The sequence below is a fragment of the Schistocerca serialis genome, chromosome 2 (assembly GCF_023864345.2).
Source record: "Schistocerca serialis cubense isolate TAMUIC-IGC-003099 chromosome 2, iqSchSeri2.2, whole genome shotgun sequence".
In the NCBI taxonomy this organism is placed as follows: domain Eukaryota; kingdom Metazoa; phylum Arthropoda; class Insecta; order Orthoptera; family Acrididae; genus Schistocerca; species Schistocerca serialis.
This window is the reverse complement of record NC_064639.1, coordinates 863284933-863309035: the sequence shown is the minus strand read 5'-3', so window position 1 is coordinate 863309035 and position 24103 is coordinate 863284933. Positions and strand designations below refer to the sequence as shown.

Below are 24103 nucleotides of genomic sequence, written 5' to 3'. Positions count from 1 at the left end.
GATTCTCACAGATGTAAGCCTAGCGTGTCAGCAGAGAAACGAACAGGACGCGTCGCGCCTGAGCAAATGCGACAGCGTTTCCAGAGAGAGCTCTCCAGTTCTCCAGCATTAACCACCGCACTCTGGACCTTACGACGAATTGGACGTCTCACGGGACAGGATGTTATCTTTTCCTCTCCAGTGGATACGGACAGAATTCAGTTCAAGTCGACAAATCTCGCTACCGGAGAAATGTTCAGGTATTTCGTAGACAAGAGATGAAGGACACTGCTTTCCTAGCAGTTTATAGCTGCACATGGCACGACAGATATTAGCTCACAGAAGTCATGGTGATAGTGTGACAAATGCGTGCATACTAAATACACTGAAGTGCCAAAGAAACTGATATGGGCATGCGTATTCAAAAACAGAAATATGTAAACAGTCAGAGTAAGGCGCTAGGTTAGCAACGCCTATACAACGCAACATTTGTCTGTTGCTTCTGTCATAATGGCAGGTTATCAAGATTTAAGTAAGAGTGAACGTGGTGTTATAGTCCGAGGTAGCGAAGAAGTGGAGATTTTCTCGTACGACTATTTCACGAGTGTACCGTGAATGTCAGGAATCCTGTAAAATATCAAATCCCCGCCATCGCTACGACCGGAAAAAGATCCTGCACGAACTGGTCCAACGACGTCTGAAGAGAATCATTCAACGTGACGGAAGTGCAACCCTTCCGCAAACTGCTGCAGATTTCAGTGCTGGGCCATCGACAAGTGCCAGCGTGCGAACCATTAAACGATACGGGCTTTCGTAGCGGAAGGCCCACTCATGTACCCTTGATGACTGCGCGATACAAAGCTTTATCCCTTGCCAGGGCCCTTAAACAACGACATTGGACTGTTGAAGACTGGAAACATGTTACCTGGTCGGACGAGCCTCGTTTATAATTGTATCGAGCAGATGGACGTGTACGGGTATGGAGACAACCTCATGAGTCCATGGATCTTGCATGACAGCAGGGGGCTGTGAAAGCCGGTAGAGGTTCTGCAGTGGTGTGGGGCCTGTGCAGTTGGAGTGATATGGGACCTCTGATACGTTTAGATACGACTCTGATAGGTGACACGTACGTAAGCATCCGGTCTGATTACCTGCATCCATTCATATCCATTGTGTATTCCGACGGACATGAGCAATTCCAGCAGGACAATGCCACACCCCACACTTACAAAATTGCTACAGAGTAGCTCCAGAAACACTCTTCTGAGTTTAAACACTTCCGCTGGTCACCTAACTTTCCAGACATGAATATTATTGAGCATATCTGGGATGCCTTGCAACGTGCTGTTCAGAACAGGTCTCCACCCCCTCCTACTCTTACGGATGTATGGACAGCCCTGAAGGATTCATGGTGTAAAATCTCTCCAGCACTAGTTTTTGACATTAGTCGAGTTCATGCCATGTCGTACTGCGGCACTTATACGTACTCGTGGGCAACCTACACGACATTAGGAAAGTGTATCAGTTTATTTGCCACTTCAGTGTAATTTAAATTACGTAAACGTAGCACGGAACGATGCCATGTGCAGGATAGTCGCTGTAAGCGAAACTAGGAAACTTCAGTTCAGACTAAATATAAGTTAGTCAATTTATGAGAGCCATGCAGAAAGCAAGGAAACATGCGGCTGAAGTTAGGAACAGCTCTAGTCGTAATTCCAGGAGAGCATCCGATGACAGCAACGACAATCTTTAAAAATGTAATGAGGGCTGTACAAATAAAAAAGTTGCTTGAGGAGAATAACCCTCCCACCCATGAACCATGGACCTTGCCGTTGGTGGGGAGGCTTGCGTGCCTCAGCGATACAGACGGCCGTACCGTAGGTGCAACCACAACGGAGGGGTATCTGTGGAGAGGCCAGACAAACGTGTGACTCCTGAAGAGGAGCAGCTGCCTTTTCAGTAGTTGAAGGGGCAACAGTCTGGATGATTGACTGTTCTGGTCTTGTAACACTAACCAAAACGGCCTTGCTGTGCTGGTACTGCGAACGGCTGAAAGCACGGGGAAACTACAGCTGTAATTTTTCCCGAGGGCATGCAGCTTTACTGTATGAGAGCTGCATCATACCAGTCTCAGGACTGAAGACCACAACAGCAACAACAAGTTTAATTTATTCTCAACGCAGATGACGCCTTGTAAATATGTATTTTCCTTGCGGCGATGAGATTAGTATTCATGTAAGGGAGCCACGGTTTACGGGTGGAGCCCTATACGACAAATTCGTCACCATGACTCTTGTGCCAGATAACTCTTACGGAACTACCGAGTCCTACTTGCTCGTGGCCTTGAGTTACAAGTGATAACGGAGTTTCAACTTGACGTGCAAACTTTGCCATGTAACTCACTAATCTGTGAAGGGTTTTCTGGGACGTTTCCATGACGAACAGCCGTTCCGCGGATGTTCAAGGGGCTGGCGAGGGGCTTGGGGTCTTACCACATAACTCGATTCGTTTCGTTATAAGTAAGAATATAACAACTGAAATGCTGTTTCAAATTATCTCCCATAAAATTTTCAAAAGGGCACACTGGGAGCTCTTACTTCAAGAATACTTCCTCCCGAGATAATAAGAGCTAGGAAGAAATTTCTAGGAATAGCCTGTAGAACTCACGGAGAGTCTAAGATGCAACTGATGTAGCCGTTCCTAGCGGCAGGAGAGTCATTCCTCCAGAATGTACTTCTCGAACTCGCTGAGCCGAGAAAAAGTTTCCGCAGACCACGAATATCCTGGCAGAGAAGACTTCATCCGGGCCACAGACCAGGGCTACTTGCTTCCTACCGAAAGTTAAAAGATGCTTTCAAAACCAAATTCTATAAACTGACAGTGACCGAATGAGACTAATTTGTTTGCGAGCAACTCCAAATTAGTAATTTCTGAGAACATGTCTCTCTGGAGTACAGCGGTTTATTTATTATTTAAAATTGAATATAATCAATCACAACCGCAAAACAGTTTTGTATTTTTGTTTTTCTATACATACAAGGTGAGCGAATTCGGCCTGTTTTAGACGATCTTCAAACACACCGTGATGGTGGATTGCGGCTATGAACTGAGCAGGCACCATCTACCATCACGGTGTGGGTCTGAAGATGGTGTAAAACAGACCGAAACCGGTCACCTAATATGTATTGAAAAAGTTTTTTTTTTTGCGGTTGTGGCTGTTTATATATAATTTTCAACTCGAAATTAATCTACGTGCCACGCTATACAAACTTGTAACACAGAACGTACAATCACCACTGGTTCTCTCAACGAAAGTAGATAAAGGTCATCTGAAGACTTTTTCACAACTGCCAGACGTCAAGTAAGAAGAAACCTCCAGTTATGACCAGATGTTTAGTATATAATCTGGATGTTAATCCGGTTGATGATGAACCTCAGAACGCCGACGAATTAAAGTATTTTGGTATAACCATTGATCCCTATTCATAGAGTGTCTTGCCAAAGGAAAATTTTAGAACACATGGAAATCAGCAAAAGTCATAATCCTTAAGAAAAAGGAGGAGGACAAAGATCGTTTCTTCTTTTTTCTTTTATTTTTATGGGACTGCTCTCTACTGATACCAGTAGCAAAACATATCTGTAGATATTGACATTCCTCCTATCAACTTCCTTGGCTCTGAGCACTATGGGACTTAACATCTGTGGTCATCAGTCCCCTAGAACTTAGAACTACTTAAACCTAACTAACCTAAGGACATCACACACATCCATACCCGAGGCAGGATTCGAACCTGCGACCGCAGTAGTCGCGCGGTTCCGGACTGAGCGCCTGAACCTCTAGACCACCGCGGCCGGCCTATCAACTTCCTTGTAGAAGGGTTTAACAACGACATATTTCAATCTCTCTGGAAAAATTCTCTGAGTAAGTGACGCATTACATATTTCAGAAAAGACAGCGCTTATATGGGAAAAGGTCCTTTGTACTGTGTTGGAAACGCCATCAATCCAGAAGATGCTTTATTTTCGATTGACTATCTACTTTTCTTTATTTCACAATGATACATTAGTGAGATATTGGGATAAGTGAATTTGATCTGAGTTCCTTTTTCAACATTTTGATTTAATATTTCTCTTGAAAGATTTGTCTCTACGTTTGCTACTACATCTGCTATCTGTGATTCATCGTTACCGGCCTCTCGACTTGTGGTGTTATGCTGTGGTGTGGCCAGCTGTCCTGCCTCCCGTTTCACAGCATTCCGTATAGATTTAAGTCTCCTGTCTGTGCTAATGATTTCTAACGTAATGTGCATGTTCATTAATTTTTATGTACTTTTCTTAGTAATTTTCAGATCTAGTTTCTGTAATATACAACTAATGCAACATGTTCACTTGTTCTTGACGACAGATAAATTTACCTTTGCGTTTCACAATATATTTAACTCCGTCTAGTGATCGACGGTTTCTCACATGCCTGTGTAGTGTCCTTGTCTGCCTCCACAGCCGAGTGGTCGGCGCAGGTGAGTGAGATGTGGCGGACCAGGCTTCCATTGCCGGCAGTGGCAGGGAGTATCCTTTCGTGGGGGGACTGCAACGTGGTGCTCTGAGACTCGTGAGGTCCAAGAGCTGTTTGAACGCGTGGTACTGGATCCTGGTCACGAAAACTGACGACGGCCAGCGGATCGATGTGCCGACACTCCACCCTCCAAACGTTTGGGAGGGGAAGACACAATGGTCATTCGATACCGATGGCTCTGTGGGCGGAGTTTACTTTTAATGTCGTCTCTGATTAGCTTATTCGGAAAGCTGTTTTCAAATAATCATATGTATATAACAAGGAACTGATAAAAAAATTTTTGTCCAAATTTGGTTCATTATAAATTTTATCCCCGGTGACCTCTTGTGAACTATTATTAAAATTTTTTGTTCTGAAGTTATTAATTTATCTACTTTCCACTGAGAAGTATCTATATTGTAAAGAGATATCTTATGGCTCTGAGCACTATGGGACTTAACATCGGAGGTCATCAGTCCCCTAGAACTTAGAACTACTTAAACCTAACTAACCTAAGGACATCACACACATCCATGCCCGAGGCAGGATTCGAAACTGCGTTCGTAACAGTCGCGCGGTTCCGGACTGAAGCGCCTAGAACCGCTCGGCCAGATCTATCTTACCTTTCGTCCTAACTTACAGTGCATCTTGATCAGAGAGAGGATTTGTTGCTTGGAATTGCTTTGAGCTATGTGAAAGGAAACGTTCTCAGTCAGGATCCTATCGTCTTTATCCACGTGTATTAAGCTAGCCAGCACTACTTGCACCATCCCGAACGAGGCACTGACGCACTTTGGTTTGGCAACAGAATGCAAATTTTTTTCCTGCATTGAATGACGATGCTTGCATGTGGATTGAGGTTCTTTTTGTAAGCTAAGTCGTAAGTACAAAGAACCCCAATATGGGAGACTGACTATTATTTGCTTCAACAACAGTGGACAGTGCAAGAGAAGCTCGGCGAGAGGTATGGGAGAAGGTATCGTTTGATGCGGTTCTTTCGTAACGAGAGCTTTTCGTACATCGCAGAAGTGCACTGCTCTCGGATTGAGTCACGTGTTGCTTCGCAGATAGTCAGTCACGGGTCGCCCGGGTCGGCGAGAGTGAATCATCTTTGCCAGAAAAAGGTATTGATGGTTTGTCCCATGAAGAGGCGAAAACTTTGACCGGATTCAGCCGATGAGAGCGCTGCGTGGCAGATGGTTCAAATGGCTCTGAGCACTATGGGACTTAACATCGGAGGTCATCAGTCCCCTAGAACTAACCTAAGGACATCACACACATCCATGCCCGAGGCAGGATTCGAACCAGAGACCGTAGCAGCAGCGCAGTTCCGGACTGAAGCGCCTGGAACCGCTCTGCCACAACGGCCGGCTGGGTGGCAGAGTTCGCTTCACTCCCATCATGCTCCGAAACACAGGTGCATTCATCGCTCGTGCCATCCTTTGGCATGGCCAGCAAGCAGCAGCGAACAGTACGTCAGACGTTTTGTCTTGTGTGTGATATGGAAGGAATCAATCAACAAACTTCGGTGCTGCGGCAGGCAACGAGCATTTCAGGTGCATTCATGCGACTGTTACCTATTGTGCAGGACTTCGTGCACAACGTTTTGGAGAGGTGGACTACATAGTGGTGCGGCAACTGTCGTCATAGAAAATCAGGACAGGAGCAGAAATTATTAGCGAGCAAACTAACGAACAACGAATGACTTGTATTTCTCCAAGCGGATGGAGAGTGCATTACAAATAAAGCAGAAAGATTGACAGTCGATCTATTACAGTGTCACTAGGAGGAAGCTCCCTGAACTAAACACGAACGATGGTGACGTAGCGTAGACGTCCCAAGCGTGAGTAGGACGAGCTTCTGCCGCGTGCCGTCCCATACTGCGGCAGCAGAGGGCGCTCGCAATGCAGAGCCACTGGCAGAGTGGTACAGCGGGCGCGCATCATCGGGTCCACAAGATCCGACGCAACCGCTGACACACGCGTCCATTTCCGTTGGCATGACGCCTGTGGGGTGCTGTCGATATGTGGTACCATAGGTTCTCTGATAACATTCATGTTAAGTAACCGGCGTCTTTTTCATGTCGTCTTTTACATGTGGACTTAACATGCACAGTAGTGGGCCTCAGTTCTCATTTTCAGTAGCTTCAGAACGCATGGTGATATGAATCCGTCTTTGCACTAACTAACTGTAAATTCAAGGGACTTACAATCAGTTTCTCTCACTCTCGACTTTGTTTTCAAGCGATATGTCATTTTACTTCTTTTATAATTCTAAGTTAATTATGTTGTTCAGATGGGATGTTACACATTCTGATTCTATTAATCTAGGTGTAATAACATCAGAGAAAAGGCGGTTATCAGGAGTGCCTCATGGAAGTGCGGCGGAGCCGCAGTTGCAAACGAACTGAGAACGGGGTGAACAGCAGTTTATGTCTGTTTGTTGGTTACGCTGTCGTAAACCTGAAGGTGTCGTCGTTGAGTTGGTTTAGCACGATACAAGGTGATTTATTCTCAGACAGTACTCCTAATTGGTGTGACCGAAGGCAGCTTGTCCTAAACGTAGAAAAATTTAACTGTAACGTTTTAATACAGCGTTAGTAGAGCACTGCATGACACATCGATTAAATATCTAGGCGTAACGTTACTGAGCGATGTAAAATGGATTGAGCACGTCAGCTTTGCGATAGGGGAGGTGAACGCTCGACTTCGTTTTATTTGGAGACTTTTGGGAAAGTGTATCTCTTCTACAAGGTAGACAGCATAAAGACGGCTAGTGCCTGAGTACCACTTGAGTGTTTGGGATCTTCACGCTGATGGATTAAAGGAAGGCATAGAAGCAGTTCAGAGGCTGACTCCTAGACTGGTTACCGATAGGTTCGACCTACACGCAGATTTTATAGAGATGCAACTGGAAATCAAATGGAAATCCTGCAGCAAAGGCGACGTTCTTTTCGCGAAGCACTACTCCACAACTTTAGAGAATCGGTATTTGAGGCTCACTGCAAAACGATTCTACTGTCAACGACCTACATTTCGTGCAAGGGCCACAAAGATGAGGTGAGAGACCTTTCGGAGGCATGAGGACAGTCGTTTTTCCACAACTCAGTTTTCCAGTGGAATAGCAAAGAAAATGACTAGAGGTGCTACAAGGTACCCTTCGCCATGTACTGTAGGGTGCCTTGCGGTATATGTGTCCAGATGTAGATGTAGGTGTTTCTTCACGGACAACATGGTCACACTGCACATCCAGTTCGTAAATTATATTGAGTTCCTCATACATTTTGACTTCACGAATCCATTATCTTACACCATCTTCCTGCAACTACCAGTCCCACCTCGCGCAGGTGCCTCCACTCTTAGTTTTATGGGGAAACTTGTCTCTTGTACCTACGTCGCATTTGCTCAGGGCTTACATTGCACATTCTTATCCCAAAAACATTTTAGAAACGTTTTCAGTACGTCCCGTCTTCCAGCTCTCACATAGTGAAGAAAAGACATTGTAACAGCAAGCTGCTGTTTAGTTACTGGCTGAGTAGTTCCGGTCTTCATCCATTTCCACAAGCCACGTATTTTTATTTTCAAAAAGGTTGGTGTCAACAGTTCTGTTTATGTCATGTATCTGATCTTTTTATGTCCTGCGTCTGATATTTTTATTATGGAGCTTTATCTTGTCAACGTGAGAAACATATTTTATACGCAATGGAGAATTTGTCCTTACTAGACATCACCTGCGATAAATAAGACAGTTTGACACACAGGTTAATGCTCTAAGAATAGATACTGTGATGTACTGTGATGTACATAGATTACTGTTCTCACAGGGTTTACACCACGCTGGATAATGAAGGTATGAGGCACATTTAAATGAGACGACACAAACAGAACAGTCCACACAAGCCAAGCACCAATGACGAATACGTGGCAAAGCCCGAGACTAGTCAGCAAGTAAGTAAACACCAGCTTTGCTGTTAAAATGTCTGTACTCCTATAGTATTTAACTTTGGTCAAATGTTTGAGAGGAGCGACATTAAGACTCCGTATAAATTGTAAAATGAATTTGTGTCCGAATTTTCATAGCCAAACGAAGAGTGGAGAATGGTTAAATAAGGTGATGTAAATACCTCCAAGAGTCCCTACCGTAAATGAAATGCGATACATGCCCAAAATTCTACAATGGACAGACAGGCAGAAGTTTTGAAATTAGATACAAAGAACACATTGATGCTTTAAGACTTGGTAACTTGAACAAATCTGCATTTGCAGCCCATATTGTTGAAGAAAACCACTGAGTAAGAAACATTGAGAACAACTTAAAAAAATTTACATCTAGCAGAAAAAGGAGCCACCATGAATATATTAGAAGGAATAGAAATACACACACACAAAAACAGCACCCCAGACTGTATCCTTAATGAACAAAAAGAGTTAGCTAACACCCCTTTCCTGAAAAATTTCCAAAAATTATTTTCCGACCTCCAAAGAAAATAATATTAGTACGCTTATCTGCAGATCAAGTAGCAAATTTATATGTTACTACAATGCTCATGATGCTAAATGTAATTAAATAATGTAACAAAAAAGGAACAACTTTATATTTAATGTAATAGTATCAACTCAAAAAATCAATGTCTCTGTAGTAGTGTAAAATGCATTTCAGTTGCCTAAGTGAAAATATGACGCTTTCCAAACATAGGACATCTTCAAATGTTACAATATATCATAGCATCGTTGATATATGTTTTTAAACTCTTTGTATGTATCTAAACGTGTGGTGCGCGGTAGAAATCTTCTCAGTAACAAATCTAAACTGTTCAGTGAGAAAAATTTACGTGTACAACAATAAGAATGCAGTGGGAATGTATTCACATCTGTTGGACGAATGTTATGAAAACAAACACTCCAAACCGACATTTCGCGTAAGTCACATGCAACGAAATTCTGTAACGCAACCATATGTGCGTGGCGTGCTTGTAATTATGTATTATTTATATTTTAGGAAAATAACACACCACATGTTATAAGGATAACGTGTAAACCGTCTGGAGATGAATCACAACGATTCGAAACCGGTAACGGTACCATTTGAATAAAAGAACTTAAATTTATGGCTGGTTGGTGTCCCAACACCACCAACATTTGTCTTCATATAACGGCCACGGTCTCCAACCATGCCATGATATGGCAAAATTGCAGCAATGTGTGACACTGTCTAGCGCACAGTCGGTTTTTGCACAAAGATTTAATTGTTTGAAAGCAGTCAGTGTGATAGCGGAGAAAGTAATTACTGATTGGAGAGAAAAGTTTTGGCCGAATTTTCGTTGACAGACATCAAGGGGAAAGTGGACATATAGGGTATCACATCTTCTGAACAAAACATGATACTAAAAAAAATAAAGCACTGGATAAATATTTTATGAAATGATATGTCTAAAAAAAAAGTCAGGGACGCTGCAAAACAGTAGATCGCGCGGCCTACATAATCCACCAGGGGGATATCCTCCAGTTTGCTATAAAACTGTAATTTACACACTGAACTTTAAATTCTCAACCGGCACCTCAGTTACTGTACATGATCCGCAGCACGTTAAAAGGACCGTCACATGTTTCTCTAATTTAAATTACATCTTATTTTGAAAAAAAATCAGTAAATCTGTAATCCAGGTAAGTTGTCCCTGATGCACTTCTCCGAGATATCCGGTGGCTGATACGATGTGTTATAAATCATCGCATTCACCAATCGAGCTCAATGTTTTCAAGCTATTAAACAATGGTACCAATAGATGAAACAACATTTGCCCTTGCACAGATCGGACCTATAACATGCGATTTATCATACTTTTGTAATTGTTTAGAAAGCATTTTGTGGTTTATCCACACGTTGTTTTCAATCGTGTTACTTCAGAGTAAGTTAAATCCCTATCCGTAGTGCTTTAAGTGAGCTTTGTCACTCCCAGTTACGATTTAAATGTCAGACTGCGTTGTCAATTGTTTATATTTACTATCTGGGGGTGGGGGGGGGCATTTATTTCTAAGCACAAACTCTGTACATAATCTTGTATGATCTTCCGTGTGTAATTTGAAAAGAAGTGGCAGCTTACGACGAAAACTCTCGAGACTGCACTATTCATACGATGAGAAAAACTCGTATGAGGGAAGACTCATCTCATATAGGTCCAAAGTATGGTTTTAGTTTCAAACAGATTTGCGTTTCTCGGGGAGTTTTGGTTCCAAGACGACTTACAATTTTCAAGAGGCTTTATGTTCCAATGGTTTAGTCTTCGAAAGTATTTCCATTTCAAGAAGAGCTTTTTAATAGTCTAAGTGGATTATAATTTTCTACTTGTGTTATAGTTCATTATTTTTGTACAGTTGTAGTAATTCTTATTCGACGTAGAACCTCGGCTGGATTCTATTGCACATTAAATTTCACTACCGCTGCCAGCAGAAGCGCCCAATTGACGACAAGAGCGTTAATTTAGGGACGTGCTACAGCCAACCAAGGCGACCTATCATGAGTTCAAAGTGGGCCAGCATAGGTGAAAGGGCGCCCTGACAAAATGTAATGAAAGAAGGGTTACAAGCTTTTTGGACACTGCGGAAATTTTCCGCGACGAGATTTGCTCTCTCCGGTTCCTCGAGACTGAACGCTTCTCTCCCCGATCCAGCACGGTTTTAGAAAGCATCGCTCGTGCGAAGCTCAGACTGCCGTTTTCTCACACGATACCCTGCAAACAATACATGAAGGGCAACAGGCAGATTCCATTTTCCTAGATTTCCGAAAAGCATTTGCCACGGTGCTCCATTGCAGGCTGTTAACGAAGTACGAGCACACGGAGCGGATTCTCAGATACGTGACAAGCTGGAAGACTTCTTGCGCAACAGAACCCAGTACGTTGTCCTCGACTGCGAGTGTTCACAAGAGACGAGGATACCGTCAGTAGTGCCCTAGTGAAGTGTGACGGTACCGCTGTTATCTTTTGAGTACATAAATGATCTGACGGACAGGGTGAGCAGGAATCGGCGGTTGTTTGCTGATGATGCTGTTGTATACGAGAAAGTGTCGAAGATGAGTGACTGTAGGATGCAAGAAGACTTAGAGAAAATTTCTAGCTGTTGTGATGAATGGCAGTTACCTCAAAGTGTCGTAAAAGGTAAGTTACTGGAGACAAGTAGAAAAACCTATTCCGTAATGTTCTAGTACAATATTAGTAATATTTGTTTGGCGCAGTCACGTCGATTAAGTATCTAGACGTTACTTTGCAAAACGATATGTAACAGAACGATTGTGTGGGCACTGCCGTGGGGGAAGGCTAATGGTCGACTTTGGTTTATTGGGAGCTCATCTGCAACGGAGAATACGTGTAGGTAACTCTTGCAAGCCGTTATTGAGTCTTGCTTGAATAGTTGGGATCCCTACCAGATCTGGTTAAGGGAAGACACTGAAGAAATTCAGAGGTAGGTTGCCATTTTTGTCACCAGAAAGCTCGATCAACACGTAACTGTTTCGGGAGTTGCTTTTGGAACTGAAATGGTAATTCCTGGAGGGAAGACTATTCAGAAAAGTCAGAGGACCGCAATCTGAAGCGAACTGCAGAAATATGCTAATACCGCCATAGTACATTTCGCGTAAGCAGCGCGTAGGTACGATGAAGGAGGTATCGTGCAGTGGAATGTAGATAGTCGTTTTTCTCTCATTAGTAATGGTACAAGTTACCCTCCGCCACGCTTCGTAGGGTGAATGACGGAGTATGTATGCAGATGTAGATGTAGAACTCCGGGGGATGATGTCTAACAAATTATTTTTCTCAAACAAAGTAACCTTTTCCTGCATAATAATTATCGCCTTGATACTATGAACTGTCCTACTCGTTCCATATTGAATGATTGGTGAATATTGATCATCTTCGTATTTGCGTTCCATTGCCAATTTATATGTGTTTTTCATTTTAAAGTTGTATATAAACTTGTTATATATGTCATACATGAACTTCATTGCCCTATCATTACACATCTACAGGGCATAATTCCATAATACTAGACTAATCTGGATTTTTTTCCTTCTGCGTTTCGCTTTCACTCTGAAGAAACTCGCCATCAAAATAACATAGACAACGGTTTGCTGCATAATACCCATAGATAGGCCATCCTCTCACTTAGGTCCGGATCGAGGGTTCCATTGGTTGAGGGGCGGGAGGGGGGACGGCACGGAGAGGAGGATATCTCAAATTATTTTCTCTCTCTACATATATCTCTCTGTCTCCTTCCCCTGAAATAAATATCACAATGTTTTAATTTAATATAATAAATTATTCATTTAAAACAAATAGTTTAGTTTCCCGACCATGTTACAGTTCTGGATGGTGATTTTAATTTACCAGATATAGACTGGGAGACTCAAACGTTTATAACGGGTGGTAGGGACAAAGAAACCTGTGAAAGTTTTTTAAGTGCATTATCTGAAACCTACCTTGAGCAGTAAAACAGAGAACCCGCTAGTGGCGATAACTTATTAGACCTTCTGGTGACAAACAGACCCGAACTATTTGAAACAGTTAACGCAGAACAGGGAATCAGCCATCATAAAGCGGTTACTGCATCGATGATTTCAGCCGTAAATAGAAATATTAAAAGACGTAGGAAGATTTTCCGTTTAGCAAAAGTGACGAAACGCAGATTTCAGAACAAAAGTTTTATCTCAAGTACAGATAGTGTTGACGATCCGTGGACAAAGTTCAAAACCAACGTAGAATATGCATTAGATGAGTATATGCCAAGCAAGATCGTAAGAGATGGAAAAGAGCCACCGTGGTACAACAACCGAGTTAGAAAACTGCCACGGAAGCAAAGGGAACTTCACAGCAAACATAAACATAGCCAAAGCCTTGCAGACAAACAAAAATTACACGAAGTGAAATGTAGTACGAGGACGGCTATGCGAGAGGCTTTCAATGAATTCAAAAGTAAAGTTCTTTGTACTGACTTGGCAGAAAATTCTAAGAAATTTTGGTCTTGAGTCAAAGCAATAGGTGGATCAAAGCAAAATGTCCAGACACGCTGTGACCAAAATGGTACTGAAACAGAGGATGACAGACTAAAGGCCGAAATACTAAATGTTTTTTTCCAAAGCTGTTTCAAAGAGGAAGATTGCACAGTGGTTCCTTCTCTAGATTGTCGCACAGATGACAAAATAGTAGATATCGAAATACATGACAGAGGGATAGAAAAACAATTAAAATCGCTCAAAAGAGGAAAGGCCGCTGGGCCTGTTGGGATACTAGTTCGAATTAACTCAGAATACGCGAAGGAACTTGCCCCCTTTCTTTCAGCGGTGTACCGTAGGTCTCTAGAAGAGCGTAGCGTTCCAAAAGATTGGTAAAGGCCACAGGTCATCCCCGTTTTCAACAAGGAACGTCGAACAGATGTGCAGAGCTATAGATCTATATCTCTAACGTGATCGTGTGAAACCCAGCTCGCGCTATTGGTGCACGAGACTCAGAGGGCCATAGACACGGGTTCCCAGGTAGATGCCGTGTTTCTTGACTTCCGCAAGACGTTTGATACAGATCTCCACAGTCGTTTAATGAACAAAGTAAGAGAATATGGACTGTCAGACCAATTGTGTGATTGGATTGAACAGTTCCCAGATAACAGAACGCAGCATGTCATTCTCAATGGAGAGGAGTCTTCCGAAGTAAGAGTGATTTCAGCTGTGCCGCAGGGAGTGTAGCAGGACAGTTGCTATTCACAATATATATAAATGATCTTGTGGATAACATCGGAAGTTCACTGAGGCTTTTTGCGGATGATGCTGTAGCATATCGAGAGGTTGTGACACTGGAAAATTGTACTGAATTGCAGGAGGATCTGCAACTAATTGACGCATGGTGCAGGGAATGGCAATTGAATCTCAGTGTAGACAAGTGTAATGTGCTGCGAATACATAGAAAGAGAGATCCTTTATTGTTTAGCTACAATATAGCAGGTCAGCAACTGGAAGCTGTTAATTCCATAAGTTATCTGGCAGTAGGCATTAGGAGTGATTTAAAATGGAATTACCATATAAAATTAATCGTCGGAAAAGCCAATGCCAGACTGAGATCCATTGGAAGAATCCTAACGAAATGCAATCCGAAAAAAAAGGAAGTAGGTTACAGTACGCTTGTTCGCCGACTGCTTGAATACTGCTAACCGGTGTGGGATCCGTAGCAGATAGGGTTGATAGAAGAGATAGAGAAGATCCAACGAAGAGTAGCACGCTTCGTTACAGGATCATTTAGTAATAGCGAAAGCGTTATGGAGATTATAGATGAACTCCAGTGGAAGATCCTGCAAGAGAGACGCTCATTACCGCGGTACGGGCTTTTGTTGAAGTTTCGAGAACATACCTTCACCGAGGAGTCAAGCAGTGTATTACTCCCTCTTACGTATAATTCGCGAAGAGACCATGAGGATAAAATCAGAGAGATTAGAGCCCACACAGAGGCATACCGACAATCTTTCTTTCCACGAACAATACGAGAATGGAATAGAAGGGAGAACCGATGGAGTACCCTCCGCCATACACCGTCAGGTGGCTTGCGGAGTATGGATGTAGATGTAGATGTAGATGTAGATATCATATGTTTCATTAGCACTTAGTACATCTCGTTATCATGACGTCCCATAAATAGCAGTTGAGAAGAATACACCAGCTCAAAAACACACTTCTGAAAATTCGAGCAGTCTATGTGTCATGTGATTAGTGTACGAACTAAAACTGCAAGAAAGTCTGACAACTCTGATAACGTCGTATTTTACACGATACAAAATCGAGGTAACTGAGCATCGTCAGTATAGACTAGACACTGTGACTATGGCCACTTGGGCGCGGCACTGAGCTGAGATTGGGTAGATGATGGAGGGGGCGCGGGATCGGTCATGCCCTCCATCACACAGAACTGTTTCTTTCTTCGATTCGCGCCTGCGACCTCGCTGTGGAGGGGTGGGGCTTAGCTCGAGTCCGTAACTGGGAAACATGGAGTTGTTGCCACTGGCTGATTGACTGATTTTCTTTTTTCATTGGTCCAGTTTTATCATGAAACCCAAACTTTACAACTGATACTGGGCAAGACAATGAAAAGTCGTAATAATACATTGTATTAGCGAGTATTAAGGAAATTAAAATTAAGTACCTATTCTTAGAATTTAACGTTTGAGTAACTTTATTCCGAAATTCTTTTACAGCATAGAAACAGTGCTCTATTAGAAACGCCGTTAGTTTAATTTTAAGTATTGGATATGTAGCAATTTTCATTTCCTATGGTATCTTGTTGGGTGATATATCACCAGCGATGATTATACTCGTCTGGAAGGCTGTTGTTCTGTGATATTTTTGGTGTATATTTCATTTCCCAAGTACAATAGTTTAGCACATTTGCTTTCAGTAGTAGTTTGCCAGTTTGAAAGAGGTATTATCCAGTGAAAAAGATAGTTTGATAAATGAATAAGGTGTTCTGAATGTTCAGAACACCGAACATAGTAAAATATGGCGTACAGGACCCCCTGTTTTTAAAGCCACAGATTATTCTTAGAGCTCTATTTTGGGTTATAAAAATCTTTAAGCTGTGAGTAGAGGATCCCCAGAAAATGACCCCATATCGAAGCAGTGAGTGGAACTGCACATAGTATGCCTGCAGTACTGTTGTTCTGCTTGTCGTAGACTTTAATGTTCTTCGACCACAGGACACGGATGAGAGTTTCCTAGGCAAGTTACTTATATGTGTCCCATTCAAAGTTCTGCTGAAAACACAGACCCAGGAACTTTGCATACACTTTCTACAGTATCATTTTTTAATCGTGATTGAGTTAACATTTGATTAGATGGAGGAAATAAAGGAAAATGGACACACTCAGATTTTTCAGTACTGATAATGCGCTTATTTTTAGCGTCACGGGTTCTTCGAAAGGATGGAGCTACGATGATTTTGGCAGAGCAGAAGAGACATGCGTCGATTAAGCTACAAAGCGTAGAACCAAATGCGGAACTACGTACAACTTCTTCTCTTTTCTTTCTGAATGACGAATACATGTGCTCAATTTTATCCAACTCCCGCCAGCACTGGTGGAGCCCCTCTGAGAGTGCGGAATTGGCCACGATTTTTATTCTTTATCCCAGAAACACGAATCGAAGCGCGCAAATTATACTAACGTTTGCACTTGGTTTCATCAGAAACTGCACGCGCTGATAACGTTGCTCGACTAACACTTGTAAGAGCGATAACGTGCGGTGTCCGGGAAATGGCCTTGGCGTGATAGAGTCATGGTCTATTCCTGTTGTTGTCTTATTAACGCCGTATCTTGTACTAAATGTAGTAAATATCAATTTTAAAACAAGGACACGTGTTGCATAACTTGTAATGTTTAGAGCAAGAAAGTACAAGGCTTGTTTACGAATTAGGACGCTGTTAAGAATTTTGATTGTGTATTTGTGTATATCTGTATATATTGTTTACAAGTGTTACGTTCATTCGTTCATTTATTCATTCAGCCATCTATCATGATTCGCAAATTCGATTATGAAGGGGACTGTCGGGGCAGTTCAGCGAGTCACCTCGTACACGAAAAGGCGGAAGGAAGAACTGGACGCTGTGTCCCTAACGTATACTGCGAACCGAGAGCTAGTCTAGACGCACTGGCGGTCCTGCGAATTACTTCTAGCTTACTTTAACTCTAGGTATTAGAAGGGAAACTAAACTTTGAAAAAGCACGCTACTCTTTACTCTGTGGTGCTCTGCTTCTGTTGTTATGTAATAGTTAAAACCAAGCATTTATATAACTCTACGCAGAATGACGTCGGCTGCCTATGTACAGGAAAGCCAAGGTCTCTCCAACGCATGTATTAGGCATACGACGAACTTCCACCACTGACTGTCCATGCTCCTGGCGTTTATCATAACTCATGCACCATACACATTCACAATAAGCACTAAGATACTCTTAGAACATTTGTGTATTCTATAATACCGCCATTCTGAATGTAATTTGCAATTTATACCTCTACGATTACACACTATACACATAGTTCGCAAACCAGTCTGCTATGCACGTCAGAGTGTACTTGGCATTGCATCTCATGTTAGCGTTTCTTTCCGTTCCACTGACTGGAACAACAACTGCTTACGTGCCTCTTTGCGTGCTGTAAATTAGTCTGACTCCGTCTTCCTGTAGCCAGCAATACGTATGGCGCTCTGGATGCCTCATTTAACAGCGGCTCTTGAAATGTGACGAGTCGACTTTTGCAGAATGTTTGGCGTCTGTCTCGAAGAGTCCGCCGGTTTCAGTTTCTCACCGAATCTACCATGCTCTTCTGTTTGTGAAACAGTGACCATTCGTGAGGTCATTCTCTGTATGAGTCCACTATGCCCAGATAAGCGTGGCACACAGCTGGACACTGCTCCAGAGCGAAAAGTGCGAGTAACTTGTAGCAGACCGACTGCATTTTCGCATCCTACCAGTGAAGCCAGATCTGACACGCGTTACCTACAACACGGCGTTCCTGTGACCGTGCTATTTCAGATCCCGACAAACTGTTACATGTAGGAGTTTGTATGAGTCGGAGAATCGTAATTGTCGATCACCGATTTCAACGTCATGGGACACTACGGTGTTTTTTTTTTTTTTTTCGATTTGTGAGAAATTTAGCGTATCTGGGCTTTTAAAGCAATTTGTCAATCTTACATCCACATCATACTCCGACAGCCACATAACGGTGTGTGGTGGGGGGTACTTCAACTGCCACAGAGTGATCCTCCCCCCCCCCCCCCCCCTCATTTCTTCTATTCCTTCTATTCCACTCGCAAAAGGCGGGGTGGGGGTGGGGGGGGGGGAGGATGGTTGTCGGTAGGCCTCTGTATCAGCTCCAACTTTTGAATTTTCCTCCGTGGTCGTTTCGCGAGATGTGAGTGGGAGGAAGTAATATGATACGATATGGCAGCGCCTGTGTTGTTAAGAAGTACGAAGCAATCTTCCTTGTGATACTGAAACACTTCCTCGCGATACTCCGGAAATAACAGTTACATTTGTCAATTTTGTTCCGTTAAAAGCAAAGTATCGAAAGCAGTCACAAATCTGGTCGGATACTCGCTAACGTGTTAGTTTGTTCACTAAACGGCAGTGCGGGACGGCGTCAGATGCCTTCCTGAAGTCAAGCCGGCCTGCGGTGGCCGAGCGGTTCTAGGCGCTTCAGTCCGGAATCGCGCGACTGCTACGGTCACAGGTTCGAATCCTGCCTCAGGCATGGATGTGTGTGATGTCCTTAGGTTAGTTGGGTTTAAATAGTTCTAAGTTCTAGGGGACTGATGACTTCAGATGTTAAGTCCCATAGTGCTCAGAGCCATTTGAACCATTTTTTTGCTCAGAGCCTTCCTGAAGTCAATCTGAGAAGCGTCGTCTACAGCGCTGTGGATCTCATGGAGGAACAAAGCGAGCTGAGTTTCGCAAGGCCTCTGCCTGCGAAATGCATGTCGGTTTTTTGGTTTTTATAGAGGGGGTTTTCGCTCTCCAAGAACGTCGTAACGCATGAGCGTAAAACATGTTGCATAATTCCACAACAGACTGAAGTTAACGTAAAGGCCTATACCTGTGTAAATCCGTTCTACGATCCTTCTCGAAAACAAGAATTACCTGCGCTTTTTCCAGTCGCTAGGTAACTTTCGGTGCTCCATCGATCTACTATAGACTGCTTCTAGAAGGTGAGCAAGTTCTTCCGCATAATCTTTGTGTAACAGAATGTTACAGGTGTCTCGTACTGTCCCGATGCCTGAGCACTAATAAGCGATTGTAGTAGCTCTTGTATTCCGCGATCCGTTATCTAGTATGTGCCATTTCGGCGTCTTTACGATGACTAAAAGGAGGGGCTGTGTTACGACCTTTCGTAGTGCATTGATTTCGTAAGAGGGAATTCAGTTCTTGGCCTTCGCTGTCTATTATCTTCCGTTTCGGTGCCAGTATGCTCACTGGGTGAGTGAGTAGGGGATTTCGAACCGCTTACTAATTCTACAAAAGACCGAAACCTGTTCCAGGTTTTTCTCGGAGTGGTTGACAAAATTTCAGTTAATAACTTGTTGAACACCTTCTGATTGTTCACCTTGCGCTCATCTTTGCGAGAACTGAATCAACATTTCTGCAACGTTTTCATGAGACATTACATCAGTATAGCTAACTGCATCATCTGCTAGACACCTGAGGTTAACACCGTTATTGTCTGGGAGGTCGTTAATAAGCGACAGGAACGGCGATGGCCACGACTCACTTTGTTAGAGCACGCCTGAAGTCACACCTGTCAATGACTCAACATTCAACAAAACGTGTTGCTTCCTCCATAACAACAAATCTCGAATCAAGTCACAAATTTCACTTTATACGCTCGTAGTTTTGTCAACAAATGTCAGTGTGGTGCCGAGTGAAATACTAGTCAAGAAATACTAGTTGAGTTGTATTTTTCGTAAGGGATGTACGTTAAAACTGTAGCAGACAAGTTCTTCTCGAGAGTATCTGCAACTGTATTGATATTTGAAATCATTCACATTTATTCTTCAGTCTCAGATGCACACTTTTAATTACGTGGCATGTTTCGATCAGTCTCAATCATCTTCAGATAGAAGTAGTAGCGTCAGCAACTCGTCTCGTCTATTCAGAACGTCTTATCAGAAAAGTAACACTACTTAAATCTGAAGATGATCGAGAGTGATCGAAACACGTCATATACTTCAGAATATGAATCGAAGATTGAAGAATAAATTAGAGTTATTATTTAGAAGTATGTTAAATACGGGGATAATGTAGACCTCGGGATACGGTCCATGTCTGTCTGTGTGTCCTCACAACCGAGATTTGGACCTTTGCTCTACCACGTTAGAGGGTCGGCACTATCCTACCTGCAAGACAGGGTCGCTCCACGTAGAGCCGAAACCGTAGTAGACGCACAGCAGCAGCAGCAGCGCGCCGGCGACGAGCACCCAACGGGACGGCAGCCGGAGGCGGCGCTGCGCCTGGGGGCGGTGGTTGGGGCGGAGGTCGCGCTGCGGCCCGCCGGGCTCCATGGCGGCGACTGCGCGGCCAGCTCGCCCTGCCTCCATATCACCTGCCGCCCCTTATCGCCACCTGCTACTCCTTATCACCTGCTGCCCGCTTATCATCCGCTTCGGGTACACTTGCGGCATCGCGACGGGACCACAGCTGCACTCCGGCTGTGACGCGTCATACAGGACGGAGGGCGCACAGCGTTTGTACCTGACCGCGTCCAGCAGCAGACGGATTCGCAGAACGGCATCCTCGCGCAGTCCTGACCGCCATTCGCTTGTAGGCCTTGGCGGCCAATAATGCGCGACCGAGAAAGCCACAATATTGTTGAGCCTTATTTACGCACGGCACGTGTCAGTTTGTACTCCGCTTCGTAGCGCACATGGCGGCGATCGCTGATACAGAACTCGCAATGAAACTGCAATTTTGACGTGATGCAAAAATAAAAGTAAGAGGAAGCGGCGACGAGTTGCACAGGCGTTCTACACACAATCATATACCGGGTGATCAAAAAGTCAGCATAAGTTTGAAAACTGAATAAATCACGGAATAATGTAGATAGAGAGGTACAAATTGACACACATGGTTGGAATGACATGGGGTTTTATTAGAACCAAAAAAGTACAAAATTTCAAAAAAGTCCGATAGCAATAATTAGCATAACAAAGTAAGACAAAGCAAAGATGATGTTCTTTACTGGAAATGCTCAGTATTTTTACCATCATTTCTCAACAATAGCTGTAGTCGAGGAATAATGTTCCGAACAGCACTGTAAAGCATGTCCGGAGTTGTGGCGAGGCATTGGCGTCGGATGTTGTCTTTCAGCATCCCTAGAGATGTCGGTCGATCACGATACACTTGCGACTTCAGGTAACCCCAAAGCCAATAATCACACAGACTGAGGTCTGGGGACCTGGGAGGCCAAGCACGACGAAAGTGGCGGCTGAGCACACGATCATCACCAAACGACGCGCGCAAGAGATCTTGCACGCGTCTAGCAATATGGGGTGGAGCGCCATCCTGCATAAACATCGTACGTTCCAGCAGGTGTTTATCAGCCAGGCTGGGGATGATGCGATTCTGTAACATATCGGCGTACCTCTCACCCGTCACGGTAGCAGTTACAAAACCAGAATCACGCATTTCCTCGAAGAAAAAAGGTCCGATAACGGTAGATGTGGCAAATCCAACACATACCGTGACTTTCTCGTCGTGCAATGAGGTTTCCACGACAGTTCTAGGATTTTCGGTAGCCCAAATTCTGCGGTTGTAGGCGTTGACAGACCCTCGGAGCGTGAAATGAGCTTCGTCGGTCCACAACACGTTACTCAACCAATCGTCATCTTCCGCCATCTTTTGAAACACCCACACCGCAAATGCCCTCCGCTTCACTAAATCGCCAGGTAACAGTTCATGATACCGATGGAGTTTGTACGGATAGCATCGGAGGGTACGCCTCAGTGCCAACCAAACAGTAGTGTATGGAATGCCGGTGCGACGTACGACTGCACGAGCGCTGACTTCCCCGTGCACAGACGAACCCGCTACAGTCTCCATTTCTTGCTGAACTGTCTCAGCAGCATCACGCCTTGTGCTCGGTCGGGCACTAAGGGGTCTATCGTCTAAACAACCCGTGGATTCGAATTTCGAAATCATTCTCGCCACAGCTGCATTTGTCAATGGATCTTTACCCGTTCGAATCCCCTTCCTATGGCGATAGGATCGTAACGCTGAACTAGCACAGTCCCCATTCTGATAATACAGCTTCACTAAAAGCTCCTTTTCAGGTAACGTCAACGTGCTGCGACTGCTGGCGCATCTGATTATCTCTCTCATTACAGCTCCTTTTATACACGATTGTCATGCGCAGTCACTGACGTTTTGCTGTCCAGCGCCATCTGTCGGACATTTAATGAACTTTTTTCTTATTCTAATAAAACTCCATGTCATTCCAAGCATGTGTGTCAAATTTCACCTCTCTATCTACATTATTCCGTGGTTTATTAAGCTTTCAAATTTATACCGACTTTTTGATCACCAGGTATTTACATCTACAGCTACATCCCTCTGCCAGGCACTTTATTGTGAATAGCAGAATAATCACGTAGATGTAGGTGTAGATCTACAGCGACACTTTGTAAATCATACTTAAGTGCCTGGCAGAGGGTCTATCGAACTACCTTCACTCTAATTTTCTATTATTCCTCTTTTGAACATCTAGCGGGAAAAACGAACAACTATATGCCTGGTACAGAAGTATGAAACCGTAATTAGGTTGCAATAACTATACGTCTGTAGTCTGAAACCTATAAACAATATGTTATTCAAAATGATGTCCATCACTATTTATACATTTCTCCAACCTCTCTGGTAGGACCGAGCGGGTGGCGCAGTGGTTAGCGCACTGGATTCGCATTCGGGAGAACGGCCGTTCAATCCCGCATCCAGCCATCCTGATTTAGGTTTTCCGCGATTTCTCTACATCGCTCTAGGCAAATGCCGGGATGGTTCCCTTGAAAGGGCACTGCCTACTTCCTTACCCGTCCTTCCCTAATCCGATGAGACCGATGACCTCGCTGTTTGGTCTCTTCCCCAAACAACTCAACCCCAAACCTCTCTGGTAGGCTATGAATGCCAAGCAAAAAAAAAGTTCTTCTTTTAAAGCGAAGCAGTCAGTGAGCCAGTTTCCTACATTTTCATAAGAACTGAAGCCTTTTCAGCCGTATTGTGTCCCAGTGATGCAAATAGATGACAATCGGACGGAGACAAGTCTGCAGAAAAAGCTGCACGCCCAAGTATTTTCCAACTCAACCCCTCGATCTTTTCCCTGACCCGTTTTGTTGTGTATGATGGGGTGTTATCGTGGAGCAATATGACTTTGTGTTCCCTTTTTCCATATTCCCGTCGTTTTTCACGTAATGATAGGTTTAAATCGATCATTTGTTGTTGGTAGACTTCCGTGTTAACGCTTTCACCAGCTTTTAGCAGTTCGTTATAGATGATACCTTCTCATACCACCAAACACAGAGGATAGTCTTCTTTCCAAAGCGATTTGCTCTTGCACTGGATGTCGATTGTTTGCCTGGATTCACCCATGAATTACGACGCTTACCATTCTCAAAATGTATTCATTTTCGTCACCTGTCACTACGCGATGGAGAAACGACTTTCTTTTGTATCTGGAGAGCAGCATTTCACAAGTGGTCTTTCGATTTGATTGATGTCTTTCATTCAGTTCATGCGGAATCCATTTTCCCACTTTCTGAACCTTCGCCATAGCTTTCAACCGAAGAGAAACGGCTTTCTGTGTCACATTCAATCATTCCACTTGTTTCTGTAGAGTCTGAGTATCATCTTCATCTAATAAGCCCTGCAATTGATTGTCTTCGAACTTTTTCAGTGGTTTCCTGCGCCCGTCGTTTCTCACGTCAAAATCGACACTTTTGAATTTGTTTGAATCACTTGAAACACTGCGTTTTCCGAAGAACATGTTTGCCGAAAGCTTCGACAA

The 24103-nt window shown here is 43.6% G+C and overlaps 1 protein-coding gene across 1 annotated transcript in view; it reads right to left on the bottom strand.

Annotated features, from left to right (window-relative positions):
- Positions 1 to 20612, bottom strand: part of LOC126458169 (exostosin-3-like) — a 258000-nt gene extending 237388 nt beyond the window's left edge. Inside the window, exon 1 of the mRNA XM_050095036.1 lies at positions 20448 to 20612. Within this exon, the coding sequence (XP_049950993.1) occupies positions 20448 to 20612 (165 nt within the window). The remainder of the gene's footprint in view (positions 1 to 20447) is intronic.
- Between the last annotated feature and the right edge of the window lie 3491 nt (positions 20613 to 24103).